This window comes from Dendrobium catenatum, unplaced genomic scaffold, assembly GCF_001605985.2.
Source record: "Dendrobium catenatum unplaced genomic scaffold, ASM160598v2 fragScaff_scaffold_71, whole genome shotgun sequence".
Lineage (NCBI taxonomy): Eukaryota > Viridiplantae > Streptophyta > Magnoliopsida > Asparagales > Orchidaceae > Dendrobium > Dendrobium catenatum.
Window position 1 is genome coordinate 1248108 of NW_021318533.1, and position 17104 is coordinate 1265211.

The 17104-nt window shown below is 31.3% G+C and overlaps 1 protein-coding gene across 1 annotated transcript; it reads right to left on the minus strand.

Moving 5' to 3' along the window:
* Window positions 1-6249: 6249 nt before the first annotated feature.
* On the minus strand, window positions 6250-15687 carry LOC110097055 (probable WRKY transcription factor 13). Its single transcript, XM_020823273.2, has 3 exons — window positions 15289-15687; window positions 14908-15210; window positions 6250-6648 (listed from the first exon to the last, which is right to left on the minus strand). The coding sequence occupies exons 1-3, from the start codon at window positions 15585-15587 to the stop codon at window positions 6462-6464; spliced, it is 789 nt and encodes a 262-aa protein (XP_020678932.1). The 5' UTR covers window positions 15588-15687; the 3' UTR covers window positions 6250-6461.
* Between the last annotated feature and the right edge of the window lie 1417 nt (window positions 15688-17104).

A 17104-nucleotide genomic window follows, 5' to 3' on the forward strand; every position in this document is an offset into this window, starting at 1 on the left:
AGAACAAAATGCCAAATATGCGTCCTTCCTAAGGAAAGACCATTATTTATAGTTTTATTTCCACTGCACAACACTTTTCTCATGCAACACCTTATAAAATGATAATTATTTACTTTTAAACTAATAATTTAATAAAAAGAAATAATAATTAGTTAAACATGAGCATATGCCTTGATTATAGAGCATCTCCTGCATTAGTTGGATTCAACAGTTTAAGCTTTAGGTTCATGAAAGTGGTGCAAGGGAAAAACAAAAACCACCTATAATTCCAGTGACATACCTTGTCAAAGAATAGAGAAGGAAAAAAAAGAAGGTTGTTCGAGGCTTTTTCATCCGTCAATTTTATTCAAAGATTTATTCTTGTAAGTAACTCAATTCGCATTTTAGTTTACAATAATTTTGATTATTATATAGCTTTTCTTGTAATGAACAAAAATGATTATTTCCTACTTCATTTTCATTGCAGCATTTGCATAAACAAAAAAGGCTAGCTATTAACACTATAAAATATGTTGGTTGCTAAAACATAATACCTATGTAGGACGGTTAGCTGTTAAAATATAATACCTATACAGGATGGTTGTTTGTAGGGCTTTCCTTTTAAGAAGGTTTGTCATGTTATCCCGATTGTAGCCTTCAGCTGATAATTGATTACGCTGATGAGCAGAAAGTAATGACTCTTTATTGATTTAATGAAGTCACCTATAATTATAATTGATTAAGTGAATATAATAATTGATTAATTGAATAATTGTTATGACTGGTGAGCAAATGGAAATCAGTTAGTATAAATGATATTGAAAACACAATATTAAAGTTAAATGTTTTTCCTTACTAAATCATATAGTGATGCATGCACGTACTGATATCACTGACAACATTGATTGATACATTAATATTATTGACAATATTAGATGCATTGATAATACATAAACATATAATGCATATGATAAGATAAGGCAAATTCCTTTAGTGAATTATAAATAATTTTTGCAATGCTAGTTTATTGATTTTTTTACTTTTAAACAAATTATTAATTTTTAGATTCATTATAATGATTTACTACTTTTATTAATTTTTTTAGTTTTATTGATAATATTTTTTCTATAACTATATTGACTACTATTGATTATATAAGACTAAGCATGTCATTTTGGTAGTCCTTGCATTGAAATCAGTAGTGAGTTTTAGATTAATGCCAGCTTTTGAGCTCATTATGTGAATTTTTAATGATTTCATGCCAGGAAATAGGTCAAGACCAATTAAAGAGAAAATGGAAGAGATCATATATATATATATTATATTATATATATAATATATATATATATATATATATATATATATATATATATATATATATAATATATAATATATATATATATATATATATATATATGATTTTAGTTATTTTATTGGTTAATATTTATATTGATGTTTTATAGAAACTCTAGTATATTCTTAAAATCATAAATAGAGAATTCTTCCAAATTTAAATTTAGGATGTTATATTGTATGTGTTGAGGCAAGCATCTAAGGCATGGTATGAAAGGTTTAGTATATTTCTCCTAAATAAAACTCTTGTTAAGAATGGTGTTGACACCACCTTATTCCTAAAGATAGTAAAATATAATATACTCATTGTTCGAATATATGTTGATGACATATTATTTGGACCAATAAATAAACATCTTTGTAATGATATTTTAGAAACTATAAGTTGAGAATTTGAGATGAGTATGATAGATGAGATTACATATTTTCTTAGATTTAGTGTAAAGCAAAGGGATAATGGTATCTTTCTGAGTCAAAGTAAATACAACAAGAAAATTCTAAAGAAATATGAGATGGAAGGAACTAAAGTAATTAATACACTCGTGAGCTTGATCGTTCAATTAGACAAGGATGCAAATGAAAAATTAGTTGATTAAAAAAAGTATAGGGGGATAATAGGATCACTTATGTATTGACTGCTAGCAGACTAGATATCATGTTTAGTGTTTATCTTTGTGCAAGATTCTAAGTTGATCTCAAAAAATCTCGTATGATAGTAGCTAAGAGAATCCTTAGTTACTTTTTAGGCATCCAAAATTTTGGTATCATGTATTCTAGACATAACTTTCATTTGAAATTATTGGATATTTAAACTTAGACTTTGTATGGTCTAAAATAGATAAAACAATATTTTCAAAACCAATCAATTCATAAGGAAATCATTAGTTTCTTTGTCTAGTAGGAAGCAAACGTCAATAGCTCTATCCACCATGAGGTAAACTAAATATTAGTAAGAAGATGTGTTTATCAAGTGTTATGGCTTAAACAATAAATTCTTGACATTTGACTATCTGTAGGGATCATTCCAATTATGTGTGATAACACTAGTCCCATATGCATTTGCAAAAATTTAATTCAATACTCCCACACTAACCATATAGATGCTATACATCATTTCATTAGTGATCATGTAGTCAAGAGAGATATATAAATACATCATCTAGCAAATAAAAATAACTAGAAGACATTTTCACCAAACCTATAAGTTATGACACCTTTAGCACAATAAGGCCTAGACTAGGTACCATAACATTCATTCTTGATTCAGGGAATGATTGAAATCAACAACTTATGTAGTCAGGTGATTCATGTGTTTTTGTGTTTCTTATATTATTTATTTATAATTATTATTTCAATTTGTGTGTTTAATATCCCTAATTAATATAAGTACTCTAATCATTGCACGCCATACACGAAAAAATTACTTGAAAAAAATTAAATATTACAAAAACTATTTGTATTGTATTGTACAAACCTCATTCATACTATATGATTCGCACACTTCTGCACATTATTACCACTTATGAAATTAATGGTCCCAATCTAACTAATGATTAATGATCGTACTGTATGACTACTTACTTGTACTATGCGATCCACATATTAGAACCCGTTGGACAAATTTAATCAGTTGTTATGAAGTTCAAAATGTCTTCATATCGTGCGAACACTTATTCATAGTGTACAAACCTTTAGTCCAAGGTCATAACATATGACTCCTCGGGAAGAATTCCTTTTTTGAAGATCATCCAATGATCCTAATTGTATTATATAATTTAATTGCTTTTTCCAATAGATCGCCTAGGTGACTTAAAGTCTTTTGATCATCTAGTACGATCCCCCATTGTATTATATGATCCCCCATCCGTATGATCTTTTGAAAAATCTATAAAAGGAAGGGAAAGCTAAGGATTAAATAAAAACTTTAAGCTTTCTCTTATCTTGAACCTTCCAGCCTCCATCCTTAGAACTTCATATAACATGTGGTAGGTGAGCCCATATGCTCTAAGTTAGTTCCTCTCATCGTCCTATTGACGAACAACCCCTTTCAAACAATCCAGTATGAATCTGTATATCACTAATTCAAGGAAGCCCACATTACACCTTCACGCATTTTGAACCAAGGCATCATCAATTCTTAATTTTTACACTAATGGTTTTTAACACTCATGGGAAGGAATCTGATGGCATAAGATAACAATTCTAAGTATTCCACAACTTTGAGGCTTCTTCTATTTCCTCTTCTTGTTGTATCGTAGCCTCCCTTTGATAGAAAATTATTAGTCTTGGTAGGAATTGAGTAATTTCAGGTTGGAAATATGCAATAAGAAGCCTATTTCCTCTTCTTATTATCCCGTAGCCTCCCTTTGTTCGAACATAGTTAGTCTTGGTAGGAATTAAGTAATTTCAGGTTGGAAATACGCAATTATTGTTTCTTGAAGATCTCTTTGTTAATTGCGTCTACGCAAAATTCTTGGTAAGCTCTTATACCACTTTGACACCATCCTCTTCCTTCAACAGAGGTTCACCATAGAAAGAACCTCCTCCAGAGATATATAACCCGTAAGAACCACTTCCTTGGAAACTAAGGATATACATGACAATAATTCTTAATAAGAAAGAAATGTAAAATATGCTTCCTTCTGAAGAAAGGTTGTTATTTATATTTTATTGATCTTTAGTGATCTTAGCACCCTAAATGAAAATAAATCTTTATGTTTTTATCAATGTATTAGTAAAACTAAAGTTACAGGAGCTTTAAATAAAATGAAGTGTGGAAAAGCTGTTGGACCTAATGATATTCTAATAGAGGTATGGAAATGCTTAGGAGATGAAAGAAAGTCTTGGCTTAATAAACTTTTTAATAATGTTTTCAAAACTAAAAGGATGTTAGATGAACGAAGAATGAGTGTATTAATTCCTATTTTTAAGAGTAAAGATGATGCATAAGATTGTGTGAATTATAGAGGAATTAAGTTAATGTGTCATACTTTAAAACTATGGGAGCGAGTTATGGAGCATTGGATGCAGCAAGATACTAATGTTTCTCAAAATTAGTTTGGATTCATGCTGGGTCGGTCTACTATGGAAGCCATACATTTATTGAGAGGTTTGATGGTAAAATATAGAGAGAATAAGGAGGATCTACATATGATATTTATTGATTTAGAGAAAGCTTATGATAAAGTTACAAGAGAAGTTTTATGGAGAGTTCTTGAAAAGAAAGGAGTTAATAATTCTTATATTCAAATCATTAAAGATATGTTTGCAGTAATTATTACTTATGTTCAAACATAAGGTGGTTTGATCAATTATTTCCCTATTTCGACTGGATTATATCAAGGATCAGCCTTAAGCCCATATTTTTTTGCTATATTCATGGATGTTCTCACTAGACATTTGCAAGAGGATTTACTTTGGTGTATGTTTTTTGCTGATGATATTCTTCTTGCTGATAAGACTAGAGAGAGTAGAAGGTAAACTTGAATTATAGAGGTCAACCTTAGAGTCTAAAGGTTTTAGCTTAAGTAAATCTAAAATTGAGTATATATAGTGTAATTTTAGTTGTAATAGACCTAGTGAGGGGATTGTGACTTTGGGCATTCAAGTCATTAATAAGAGTACACATTTTATATATCATGGATCTATTATTTTGAGTGATGGTGAAATAGATGGGGATATTATCAATAGAATTCAAGTTGAATGGTTGAAGCGGAGAAATGCATCTGGCTCGTTGTGTGATAAAGTCCACCTCAAATTTATGGGAAAATTTTATAAGATGGTGGTGAGACCTGTAATGCTTTATGGTGCCGAATGTTGGCTATTAAAAAAGAAGCATAATCCTAAGTTAAGTGATGCATAGATGAGGATGCTAAGGTGGATGAGTGGCTTTGCCCTTAGATATAGGATACGAAATGAGCATATAAGTGAAAATGTTAGAGTAGCGCTAGTTGAAGATAAGATTAGAGAGAGTCGTCTTTGGTCACATAAAATGGCGGCCTTCGGATGACCTAGCCAAGAAGGTAGAAGTATTATATTTGTAACTTATGTTAAAAAAGGTAGAAGTACACCTAAAAAGACTTAGAAAATATTAAAAATGATCTTTCATTATTAGATTTAAACGAGAATTTTATTTTTAACAGGACAATGGAGAAAAAAAGATTCAGTAGACAACCTCACGTAGTGTGACAAAGGCTTGATGTTGTTGTTGTTGTTGTTGCACCCTACACCTATGGGTGAATCCTGCAAAGGGCCACCAAATAGCACAGGTAATGCTCTTTAAAACTCACCCAACCTAGCCCACTGACCAAGATTCAGATCCTCTCTAATTATTATGATATAACCACAAAGTAATTATCGGCCCAACTGAGTCATTTCTTATGTAGTATTAACTTTGTATGATCAAAGCTATTTGAAAATAAATTAGTGTTTTTTAATCTCGACCATCCAATTTAAGTTAAGTGATCACAAATTTGGTAATCAACGGTCACCCCTTCAGTACAATTGAAAAAACGTATTTATATTTTCTTATACGCAATGACTGCTTTTCAATTACTGGAAAGATTTATTATGACAAAGTTTGCTTCTTGTAAAGTTATTGCTCCATGTGCTAACCAGTAAAAATATATATGTTCCTAATAAGCACTCAATTGTTCCCTCTAAACCTAGCCCAATATGCTCCATAAGAAGAAAAAAATAAGAAGATATAAAATTATCATCAACTAAAATATAAAAAGATAAAGATAAAGGAAAAAAAATAAAAATCTTCCGTGTCATCACCATTAGTTTCATCAGACCTTTAGATAAAAAGGCTTTGGGCTAACAGACTTTGGACCCATTTTCAAAGCTCTTATAATAGAAGCCTTCAGACCAGCAAAATCAGTCAAAGAATCCCTTCTCGCTTCAACAATTCACTGTGCATATATGTATTCCATCTAAGATTGAGATCAGTGGAAGAAACACAATTGTTGCTCTCTTTATAGCACCCACATAAGAGAAAGGCAATTACATGTCTATTATTAATCTCAAATCATAACAGGAAGCTGGGTCAAATCAAATGAAACTTGCAATGAGACACTGAAGGATTGCAAACTTATAAAATAAAGTTACACAGACATTAAAACAAGAAACTACCAGAAGAAGCTCGTGCTCAACTGAGACCTCATAGATGAAGGCTGCGACTGATCATCTTCATCATGCGAAGGAGAATGAGCGTGTCGCCCTTCATATGTTGTGATCACCATTCTCGGGTCCTCCGCAAGCCTTTCGACCCTTTTCTTGACACGACAATTATCTTGTGTGCACCTGTAGTAGCTCCTACACAAGATTATACGTATGATCACAAAATGCAGGCATATATCATTATTGCATGTAAAGCTAGCTAACAGCACAATCACAAATAAGAAAGTAGAAAAGAAAAACAATGATGCAATTATTTTTTTGAACACAAATGGCCCAAACACATAAATTGCTCTTTCCTTCATGATGATGAAGGTGATGATGATGAGCATACAATAATCGTGGCCATCAGATTCACCGCCATCAATCCACTTTGGACTAGATTGATCATTTCCAAATGAAAACGGACGGACCATCATGGCCTCTGGATAACATGATTGCATTGGCATCATCAGCTTCAGTTCCTTTTGAGAGTAGTGGAGAGCCAGTGTAATCATGAAAAGTTAATTAGCTAGCACACGGATTATTAGGAAAGGACTTGTCTCCTGAATCAGCTCGTTTAGTTGTTTGCTAAGGAAGACTTTATCACATGCGCAGATAGATAAAGTTACCTATAATTTCACTGAAGTTATGCCATGATGTTTTATACAAAATTAAGTTCTAAAAAAATTTTCCGCAACTGTGTTTTTTTAGCGCATGACTAAAAGTTCTTCATGAACAAAGCTACTGAAAATAATTTTAAAAGAAAAATTCTATCAATTAGAACAACAAACATCTTGTTAGTTTTCTGTTAGCAAAACAGTGTAGTAGTTAAAATGATGTCATCTGCATATTCTGATCTGTTAATCTTTAACTCGGTTGGTCTAATAAAATTTTAGTCTTCGGTGGATGGAAAAGTAATCAGATAGAAAAGGAAACAAAGGACTTCTTGTGTGTGTGAGTTTGCCTTAAATGGCCTAAATGTCTCAAAAAAAAAAAAAACATTTAGTAGATTATCACTTATTAAGGAAAGCTTAACTTGAACAAACTGATGTTCAAGTAAAAATACTGAAAATATGCATTTGTTGAACCAGTTCCTTTCATAACCCTAAAATATAGAAGTTAAAAAAACTGTATTTGTTTTGCCTTTTAAAATTACAGCAAATTCAATTTCATATTAAGCTAAATATCATCTCAGTGGAATTTAGAAAGTACGCGTAGATTTCAACATGTTAAGTTGTTAACCATTTGCGTGAAAATATTCATATGAATTACACACTTTGCTTGGGTTAATACTTTTTAATAATGGATGGTGGCTGGTTCGAAAATGAGAAAAAAAACAAGCTATTTTTCTTCATTACCTATTCAAACATAATATAAAATATCTGTCTTCTTTATATTGGTCACACTGTAGCAAATCAGCAACCCTCCTGTCAGCCCTAGAACTAAGTGTCGCTAAATGTTAGCAATAATTTCCCTGGTGAAAATGATTAAAGCTGCCCTTGAGAAGCAAAAAAGTAGAACATGTGGTCCTTCTCATTAGTTTTCTTTTTAAAAGAAAGACCAAGCAATATATATATATATATATATATAAGTAGGGAAAATAATTGTGAGGAGCACATCACTTTTTTTTTTCCTTTTAAGTGTTCTAAGAAAATACAGCAAAAATAAATGACATGATTAACCTTTTGTTCATCATGTCTTCTATAAATAAAAATTTCTTCCATTTTGACCGTCCTTCAACCTAGCTTTGTTGTCTAGGCATCCTGCCACAAAATTCAATATAAACTGATAAAACTATATATATATTTTTTCTCGAACAAAAAAGAAGAGTGCATGGTTGAGGCATCCACTCGCTCACTCTTATAACTTTCTCTTACACCTATATCTCTCCCATTTTTAAATGCATAAGATCTACCTTATCTTTGTGACCAATAAAAACAAAAACAAAAACATTATAGGTGAAAAAATCTTATATATATAATTTTAATTCAATACAAAAATATTTTCTAACCACAAATTATTTAATTAGTGTGATCAAATAATTTATTGCCACACGGAATAGGATAATGGCTTGATATTGCTGTTGTTCTTTTATATTTTATAATGTCTTTTTTACCGTTTGTATGCCAAAAATTATTTGAAAATATTTTTTTATAATAATCTATGACTAAGATTTTAGTCACACAAGTAACACAGTTTTTTCAAAATTTGTGAGGCAAAAGTGTGGATAATGATCTTTAATTTAATCAGTAATTTTAAAAATGTCTGAGATTAAAATTAAGTTTCAATTATATAAAAATAATAATTTAATACAATAAAATACATAGTTTAGTTGTCTTCATTATGTCACTCGTCACAGCTTGCATAGCAATTAATTTTGATGGATATTACTTAAGGTTAGGATATTCTACAAAATTTTAGTCTGTATAAGTGTCAAAATTGGTGGTTTTTTTTAATGTATACGATACCAAACAAAATTTATATTAAATTCAGCATATATTAAAATCCTATAGCTTTAAGATTCGTCTTAGCATTAGAATATCCTGAGCCAATTGTTTCCAATTTTATGTAATTAATTATTTTTCAGAATTCTGTCTTATATATCCAACATTGATTACAAATTAGTATTCATAACATTACATAAAAGTTATTTTATTTAAATCATTACATTATGACAAACTAAGTTAATTTTGTTGTGAACAAGCGAAGTACACTAATTGGTAGAATTAGGGTTAAGTAAAGTTTTTTTTTTTATAAGTAATCGACTAACTTAGGAAAAAAAATCCCATTTTTTTAAAAAAAATTATAATTTCGTGAAAGATAAATTGTTTAATGTACCAGAAAAATTAAATTCATGAAACGTAATTGATAGATCTATACTAAAAAAAAATAATCTATACTACGACTAAAACATTTAATATTTCTTCAATATAGAATATCAACCTTTTCATTAATAACAAGAATCACATTCATTAATTTTAAATTGAAATTTTAATGTAAGACATTATACTTTATTTTAATATACAAATAAATCATATTATCTATCATTTAACTATTTTTTAAACAAATTTAACTTAATATTTAATTATATTAATTACATTGACAATAATTTATTAACACAAGATGTAATTAAGCAGTAAAATATACTTTATCCCTTTTCATCAATTTTGAATTACTTTTTATACAAAACGCATAAGAAAATTACCAGCTAAGAAATATTTAATTCATCAAATAAATATCAATATTGCATAATACTATGTATACTTGATTGTTTAATATTAATTAATGTGGCATTTTAATATTTATTTTAAACATATCTCACTGTTTATAAGTTTTAAAATTGTTAGCAGAATTTTATGACAACACATAATTTTCATCACTGCACGCATGCGAATATCGGGCGTTCCGTCTGCTAGGGTTTTACCCCCTTGTTAGGGCTTTTGCCCTAGCTTTTTCTTCGCTTTTTCTCCGACTTTTTGGTGTTCATGGCCAACAAGAGGTTGAATCCGGGCTTCCTTGCGGGTAAGAGCTCTAAATCTTTCAAAGATGCTTTGTCTGGCTCCGTTGATGCGAATGCTTTTCCGGATTTTCGCGTCTCTACGATTCGCGGTTTGCCAGCTTTGTGGTTTTCAGAGGAAGATTTTATGCATCTTGCTAAGCCTTTTGAATTTGCGTTGGTAGGGAAGTTTCCCCTTAAACGACCGGTTCTGGATGCAATCCGTAGGTTTTTTTTTAACCTGAAGTTATCTGGCGATTTTTCCGTTACTTTGCTGGATCAATCGAATGTTTTGATAAAGCTTTCTAATGATCTAGATTATGGTCGGGTTTTTTCTCACCGTTCATATTTTGTTTATGGTTGCTTCATGAAAATTGTGAAGTGGTCGCCTACTTTGGACCTGTCGGAAGAGTCACCTGTCGTTCCAGTTTGGATTTCTTTTCCGGGACTTATACCTCTTCTATTCTCCTCTCGAATACTCTTTGGCCTGGGATCTGTTTTTGGCAGGACGATCCAAACGGATAATGCGACGGCTGTGGTATCGCGTCCCTCAGTCGTGCGCATACTTGTTGAACTTGATATTTCCAAAAATTATCCTGATTTTGTTTGGCTGGGTCCGGAGAAGCTAGGGTATGTGCAAAAGGTTGTTCTTGAAGGTTTGCTCAATTTTTGTCAACATTGCAAAGTTGTGGGGCATAAAAAATCGGATTGTGCTAAGCTTTATCCTAATTTAGGATCTGTGGAAACCGTGGCTCCGGCGCCGCTTAATTCGCTGTCTAACCCTTTACCGAATCCTAATACGCTTGATTTTTCGCCTATTACAAATGAGCCTTCGTGTGAAGTTGTTTCGAGTAATGGTGTTGTTATTCCAGTTCTTGGGGAGTTGAATGGTCTTATTGATATTAATGTGGAGCAGGGTGTAGTTTTACCTTCTGTTGTAGTTCCGGTTTATTCCCCTGGAACCCCTATTTCGTTGGAGAATCCTTTTGGGCTGGGGGGTACCGTGTTTTCTGAACTTCGTGCTGGGGTTCTTTCAGCCGCTGATGGTTTAGATAGGGTTGGTTGCTCTGTTTTGCCGGTTTCGATTTCTGATGCTTTGGATGACTCGTCGTCTAATGCTGTTAATCGGTCGAATGCTGCTAATGATTTTTTATTATCACCTAATGCCATTCCTTTTATGCCCTCGGTTTTATTGGATGGTTGTGATTGTGAGGATTCTCCTACGATTTCTTTGGTGCTGGAGGTGCCTTCTGTTGAGGTGAATGTTGTGAATTCTGATGACTCGCCTGTCTTGGGTGTTGTGAATTCAAATGGGGGTGTTCAAGATTTTAAGCATTCGGATGGTGGTGTGGATGGTTTTCTGTCTGCTGTTGTGGTTCCGATTGGGATTGATGCGGAGTTTTCGTCTCTGGGTGGGGAGGAAGGTAACCCAATTGCCAACAGTTTAGTTGAGGTGCCTGTGTGTGAGGTTGATCCACATGTGTTGGCTAACTATGTGGGATTTTCCTCTGGTTTGGAGATTAGGAATCAAAATAATTGGTTAATTGATTCGTTGGATGCTGAATCGGATTCTGAATCTTTTGAAACCGACCATGATTTTTCTTTGGGGCGTAATCCTAAGATTGTCACTCGCGGGAAATTTTGGGGGAGAGGTCGACGTAGAAGATGAATGTTTTTCTGTTCTTCTTGTTGGTTCTTCTCGGGAATTTTCGGCTATTCTGTTCGATTTGCTGTTTCGTGTGGCTAAGAGCAATGATGTGGTCGAGGCTCGCGACCCGGTCGTTTTTGCTGGTGGCAACCGTAGGTGTGGATTTTCGTGTTGGTTCGGTGGAACATTTTCGACATTTTACTGGAGGGTCCGTGCGTGACGTCTTGGACACTGGAAGCCTTGACTATTTACTGAGCTCGCTTTTAGTTGCACTCCCCTCTGTTGTTTGGCCTGTTCTTTTCCTCGTTTATTTTTGTTTATGCGGCTGTAACCTCTTGTTGTTTTATTAATATATATATATTTTGTCAAAAAAAAAGTTTTAAAATTGTTAGCTATAATGTACTTTTATTGTATTTCTTAAAATATCGTATTAAAATTTAAAACGGTATAACAATTAACATTTAATGAAAAAATAAATTAATTAAGTAATTAAAGGAATTTAAAATTAAATTAAAATTTTATTTTTTCAAAAATTCTATACGCTGAACTTAATGTAACTTGCACGTTGTGTAGGAATATTTCTTAAATATGCCTTTAAAAAGGGTATATCTACGTTGTTGCATGCAAAAGTGCCAAAACGGGAAAATTTTAAAATGAGAATTAATAATTAACTGCTCATGTGGCGTTATCATTTTAAAAATGCAAATTTTTATATATTGTCCTTCACTTGAAGATTTCAACAAATGAAATTGATAATGAATTCAGCAAAGTGTGCCTTCGAAGATGTACAAATTATTGAAAGACACATCATGAATTTCTTTTGTATGATTAACATGCAGACAAAATTATCTCACATGACAATGTATTATAAAGTAGCTATGGTAAGCAAAATAAGTTCTCAAACACGATAAACTAATAATGGTTTATGATTTATTTAGTTGAATCTTGATGATAGAATTTATGACATGCTATACAGTACCTCCTGTTTTAGATTTTCTCATATGAGCAAATGAAATAATCTTAAGCTGGTTTTTAAAACAAAGAGATCGATTACATATCATATTATTAGTTACATTAAAAAATGCTGTTTCTGGAAATATTTTTAATTAGCAATTTTTAATTTTAATCAAGTTTTATCAAGTGTAACTATTGTTGATATGATTGTGTGTGTGGACTGTAGCGGAACCAGCCTTATATTTCAAAAGAGGGGGGGTGTCTGTAAAACTAATAAGTAATTATCGGGGGTACAAGGGGTAGTGCCCCCTGGCGGGGTTCGACCGCACCAGGGGCAATTGCCTAAAGATCATAGTATTTTAAAAATTTTAGTGGGGGCAATTGCCTAAAAACCCTTGTAATAAAGACTAAAATACCTAAATAACTATATAATAAAAAAAATTATTTTTTTGGGGGGGAGTTTAAGCCAATTAAGGGAAACTAATACATACATCACATACGGATAATTCAAACCAAAGACCTTTTAGTTGGTAAACAAAGTTTCCAACTAACAAATCAAGAAGAGTTGTGTATCATTAGAGATTTAGAGATGACTATTGACATGCGGTTTATAGTTTGGCTAGAACTTCTAATAACGGATCACTTCTTCAACAAATGTAACTATAATATCCAAAAGAGCGACTACAAACATCATTTTTGGTCAAATAAAAAAATTTAGATAATAAAAAGGCAAGGTTATAGCCAAAATTTGGTGTAGTGAGCTATAATTAAAATAAGGCTATCAACATTTTAACATCAACGAAAAGAATTCCCAACATAAAAAATGTTCCAACAATCAATATGATTTAAACTCGACTCTTGATTGTATGCCTAATATGATAGTCAAATTAAGGAAGGATAGAAAAATGAAATATCTTCTAAATTTTTCTCTATCACAATCTCGCTCTATATTCTCCTTGCTAATTACTCATTCTCAATCATGAGAAAGTGTTACAATGTGACTCATAATTAGCAAAATTTCATTTATTAGAATTTCTTCATGTCTTAAGAGTTTAAATGAAAATAACACATAAAAAAATTCCAGAAAATGAATAATATAAATACAAATATTGAAGGAAAAGAGCTATCCACAGGCGTAGTTTATAATTAAGCAGTTAAATTTATAAAATTAAAATGCATTAGTTTCATAGCTAATTTTAATAATCATTTAATATGAACATAATTAGCATGGAGTACTTCAAATCCTACTATCATTGATGTTTCTTCTTATCTATATGTCTGTCATGTGAACAATTTGTTGCATATTTTCATATTTATTATATGTAAAGTGATATAGTATAATAGTAGGAAGGACACTAGCCACGTTTTTGAAAAGAAAAAAAAAAACTTTCAGAATTTAAGTTAATGATCAATAATCAGTCATAATTTTTCTTAGAAATTGCAGCTACAAATATCTTTTGATCACAATAAACTTAATATTGTCAAATTTGTTTAAAATTTTTATTAAAGCTTACAATTATTTATCTACATTTATATTAAAAGATTTGCGACTTAAATCATTAATCACACTATCAATAGTTAAGTTTCACTAAAAATAAAATAATTATGAGATTGAATTAAAGTATGTTTAATGATTTTTCATGACATAATTTTGTTAAAATGTACAACTAAAAGTAATGTTTAACTATATTTTTAAGACAATGTTATAAAGCATAAAATTAATGGTCATTGAAAGATGTGAAGGCATTAAATTAGTGTATAAGTGTTATGTCATACTTAAAAAGATTTATAACTTGAAATAAACTCTTCGATCGCTTATGTGTTTCAAGCTCTCTATATCATTCCTCTCAAACTTATAGCATTCAATATACAAAATAAAAAAGCCGAACATCAGCAAATTACCAATTAAAATAAATTATAAGCAGAATCAAAATAAGCTCATAAGAAAATAAACATCTCATGATCGCGCTATTTCTATCATTTGTTTTGAATCCTAAACAAGAGGGAAAAAAATCTATGGCTATAGATTTTTCATAGATTTCCATCCAAATTAGAGAGTGCATGCAAAGTGCTTATCTTCAGCCATGCAAAGATCATCCATGAGACTATATAAAAAAATGCACTAGGTTCTTGGGAGATTCGAATTTTGTGCGCATGTTGAGAATAATAAAAAAAATGAAGTTAATATGGGCAAATTAATTAAGAAGAGAGAGAAGAACTAGGAATCTGCATCAGAACCATTTATATATATTTAATGACAAAGTTTATTTATTTATTTCAGAAGTATAAAAGTATGTATATAGAGAGCCATAAGTACCTTGGGTGCTGAGTGTTCTTGACTACCTTCTGACCATATTTCCTCCACTTGTATCCATCATCCAAAACATCCACCTCACTCATGGTTTTGAAGCAAAACCTTGGCTCCCTCACCTTCCTTCGTGCTTTAACCTTCTTCATCCTCATAGCTCCAACTGATAAGTTGTTTCCAACCCTATTAATCTTAGGGTTTACAGTATAATTACTTAGGTTTTCGTGAATACTTTTATCACTCATACTGCCAATATTCTTGTGAGTATCAACTGTAGCCCTAGGCCCTCTGGTTGTTTCCTCACTCCATGACCTGTCAACCACAAATAAGCGTTGAAACACAAATATTATATGAATAATTAATTTTAGGAAAGACAAGGCGTAATTTTACCAACAAGGATTTGTAGTGGATCGGAGCAAAGTGGAAGCTGCTTCAGAAGCCCTAAGAGGAACAGATGAAAGAAGTGCTGTTTCTTTTAAGTGAGGGGAAGAAGAAGATGAAGCTTCAGCTACAACGTCGGTAGAGGAAGCAAACAACCTGTTTTGGATTATTCCTAGGGGATGGCAAGTTAAGGGAGGGAGAGATGAGGATTGAAAGCTGAATCGTATGTGGGATGTCTGATCCATAGGAACTTCATGACTCTCCACCAATCCTTCGCGCAGGGAAATTTCTGCAGTTGATGGCAACATCTTTTCTCTATTTTTTTTTTTGTTCCTTCTCCTCAATAGTTTTTTCTTCTCTATTTGAATCTTCTTTCATTCATCTTTCTCTCTCATAAATGACAAAGGAATGTGATGAAAAATAAAAGATGGTAGGTACATTGTGGAGTTGGAGATGAGTTCTATTGAAAGGAACCGCATATCTAACTTTCCTCGTGTAATCAAACAATCACGAGGGACCACTCTTTCGGGAAAGAATGGGATCCATGAAACAAAATTATGTAAATACTTTTTTTTTTTTTTTTAATTAAAACCCGCGGAGGGGCCTACGTGTTACTTCAAAAATCGGTTACAAAGTCCTTAAAAGGACCAACCAGCAAACTAGTGCTCAGAAGAGCTACAATCCAAAAGTTATATAACTTACTTTTATATTTTAATACTTATTATATCATAAATTATAACACATCATATTAGTTTTACTGATTTTAAAGGTGTTAAACCATTATTGTGTCAAAAATGGATTGCACGTGGCCATTGTATATTTTATTTTTTATTTCTTAGTGTATTTTAGATATATAAAATTTGTATATTTCAAATGTAATAAGAAATATAAATGTACAGAAGATCAATTTGAATTAAGAGATTAAAAGATTGTGGAAAGAAATGACTGCCACTTATGGCGCTTTGCGCATCTTTTTCAATAGTTGTGACACATTTTTGTGCATCTTTTTACTTGTGGGCTTATTTTGTGCTTCTTTTTCAAATTGCGAACCATTGCGCATTCCTTTTGATTTTTGTACATTTGTATATTTTTCAAGAGTAATCTTGATCTTTCCAAAATCAATAATAAAAATTTTCAAAATTTTTTAAGTGCACCAATATTTATTGATAAGTGAAATACAAAATAAGAAAACATCACAATTGCAATAATAATATTAAATATTAATGTTGTCTAATAAGAGACATAAAATTGATATTCTTAATTTTATCAAGTTATAAGCAAAACTTAAATTTAAAAAAATTAGATTTTCTAATGAATTAAATTTTGAGTTACTGCTTAAGTTATAATACTTGTAGGATCAAAAAGATTTAGGGATTTCCATATAGGCTAACACACATTTCAAAATCAGATTAAAACAAAATAAGATAACTTATATTGATATCATTATAATGGATATTACAAACTAATGAATGATATCAATACAAAATAAAACTCAACATACAAAAATATTAAATGAATCAAGCACATAACTAAAACAAAATACATCACAATGTAACACATCACAAACTACTACATCACAAAACACATCAACTAAAGAAAAATATAACCAAGTACATGAATCACTCTGATAGACCCTGATCTATAGGAGGAAGAGGAGGTACAATACTGAAGAAGTTAAAATAACTGCTTATCATAAACACATTGGAACTAATATCATTCATCTGTGCTCTCATGTACACCATATCCTGATTGTACTGAACATCCTGCTGCTGCAAGTGAGTTTCAATTTGATCAAATATTTGATCAAAATGAGACTCTAAGCGAT

Coding starts and splice junctions, on each gene's coding strand:
- LOC110097055 (XM_020823273.2), bottom strand. CDS start 15,587: ATGTTGCCATCAACTGCAGAAATTTCCCTGCGCGAAGGATTGGTGGAG. Junction 15,211..15,288: donor TCCACTACAAATCCTTGTTG/GTAAAATTACGC, acceptor TGTGGTTGACAG/GTCATGGAGTGAGGAAACAA. Junction 6,649..14,907: donor AAGAACACTCAGCACCCAAG/GTACTTATGGCT, acceptor AATCTTGTGTAG/GAGCTACTACAGGTGCACAC.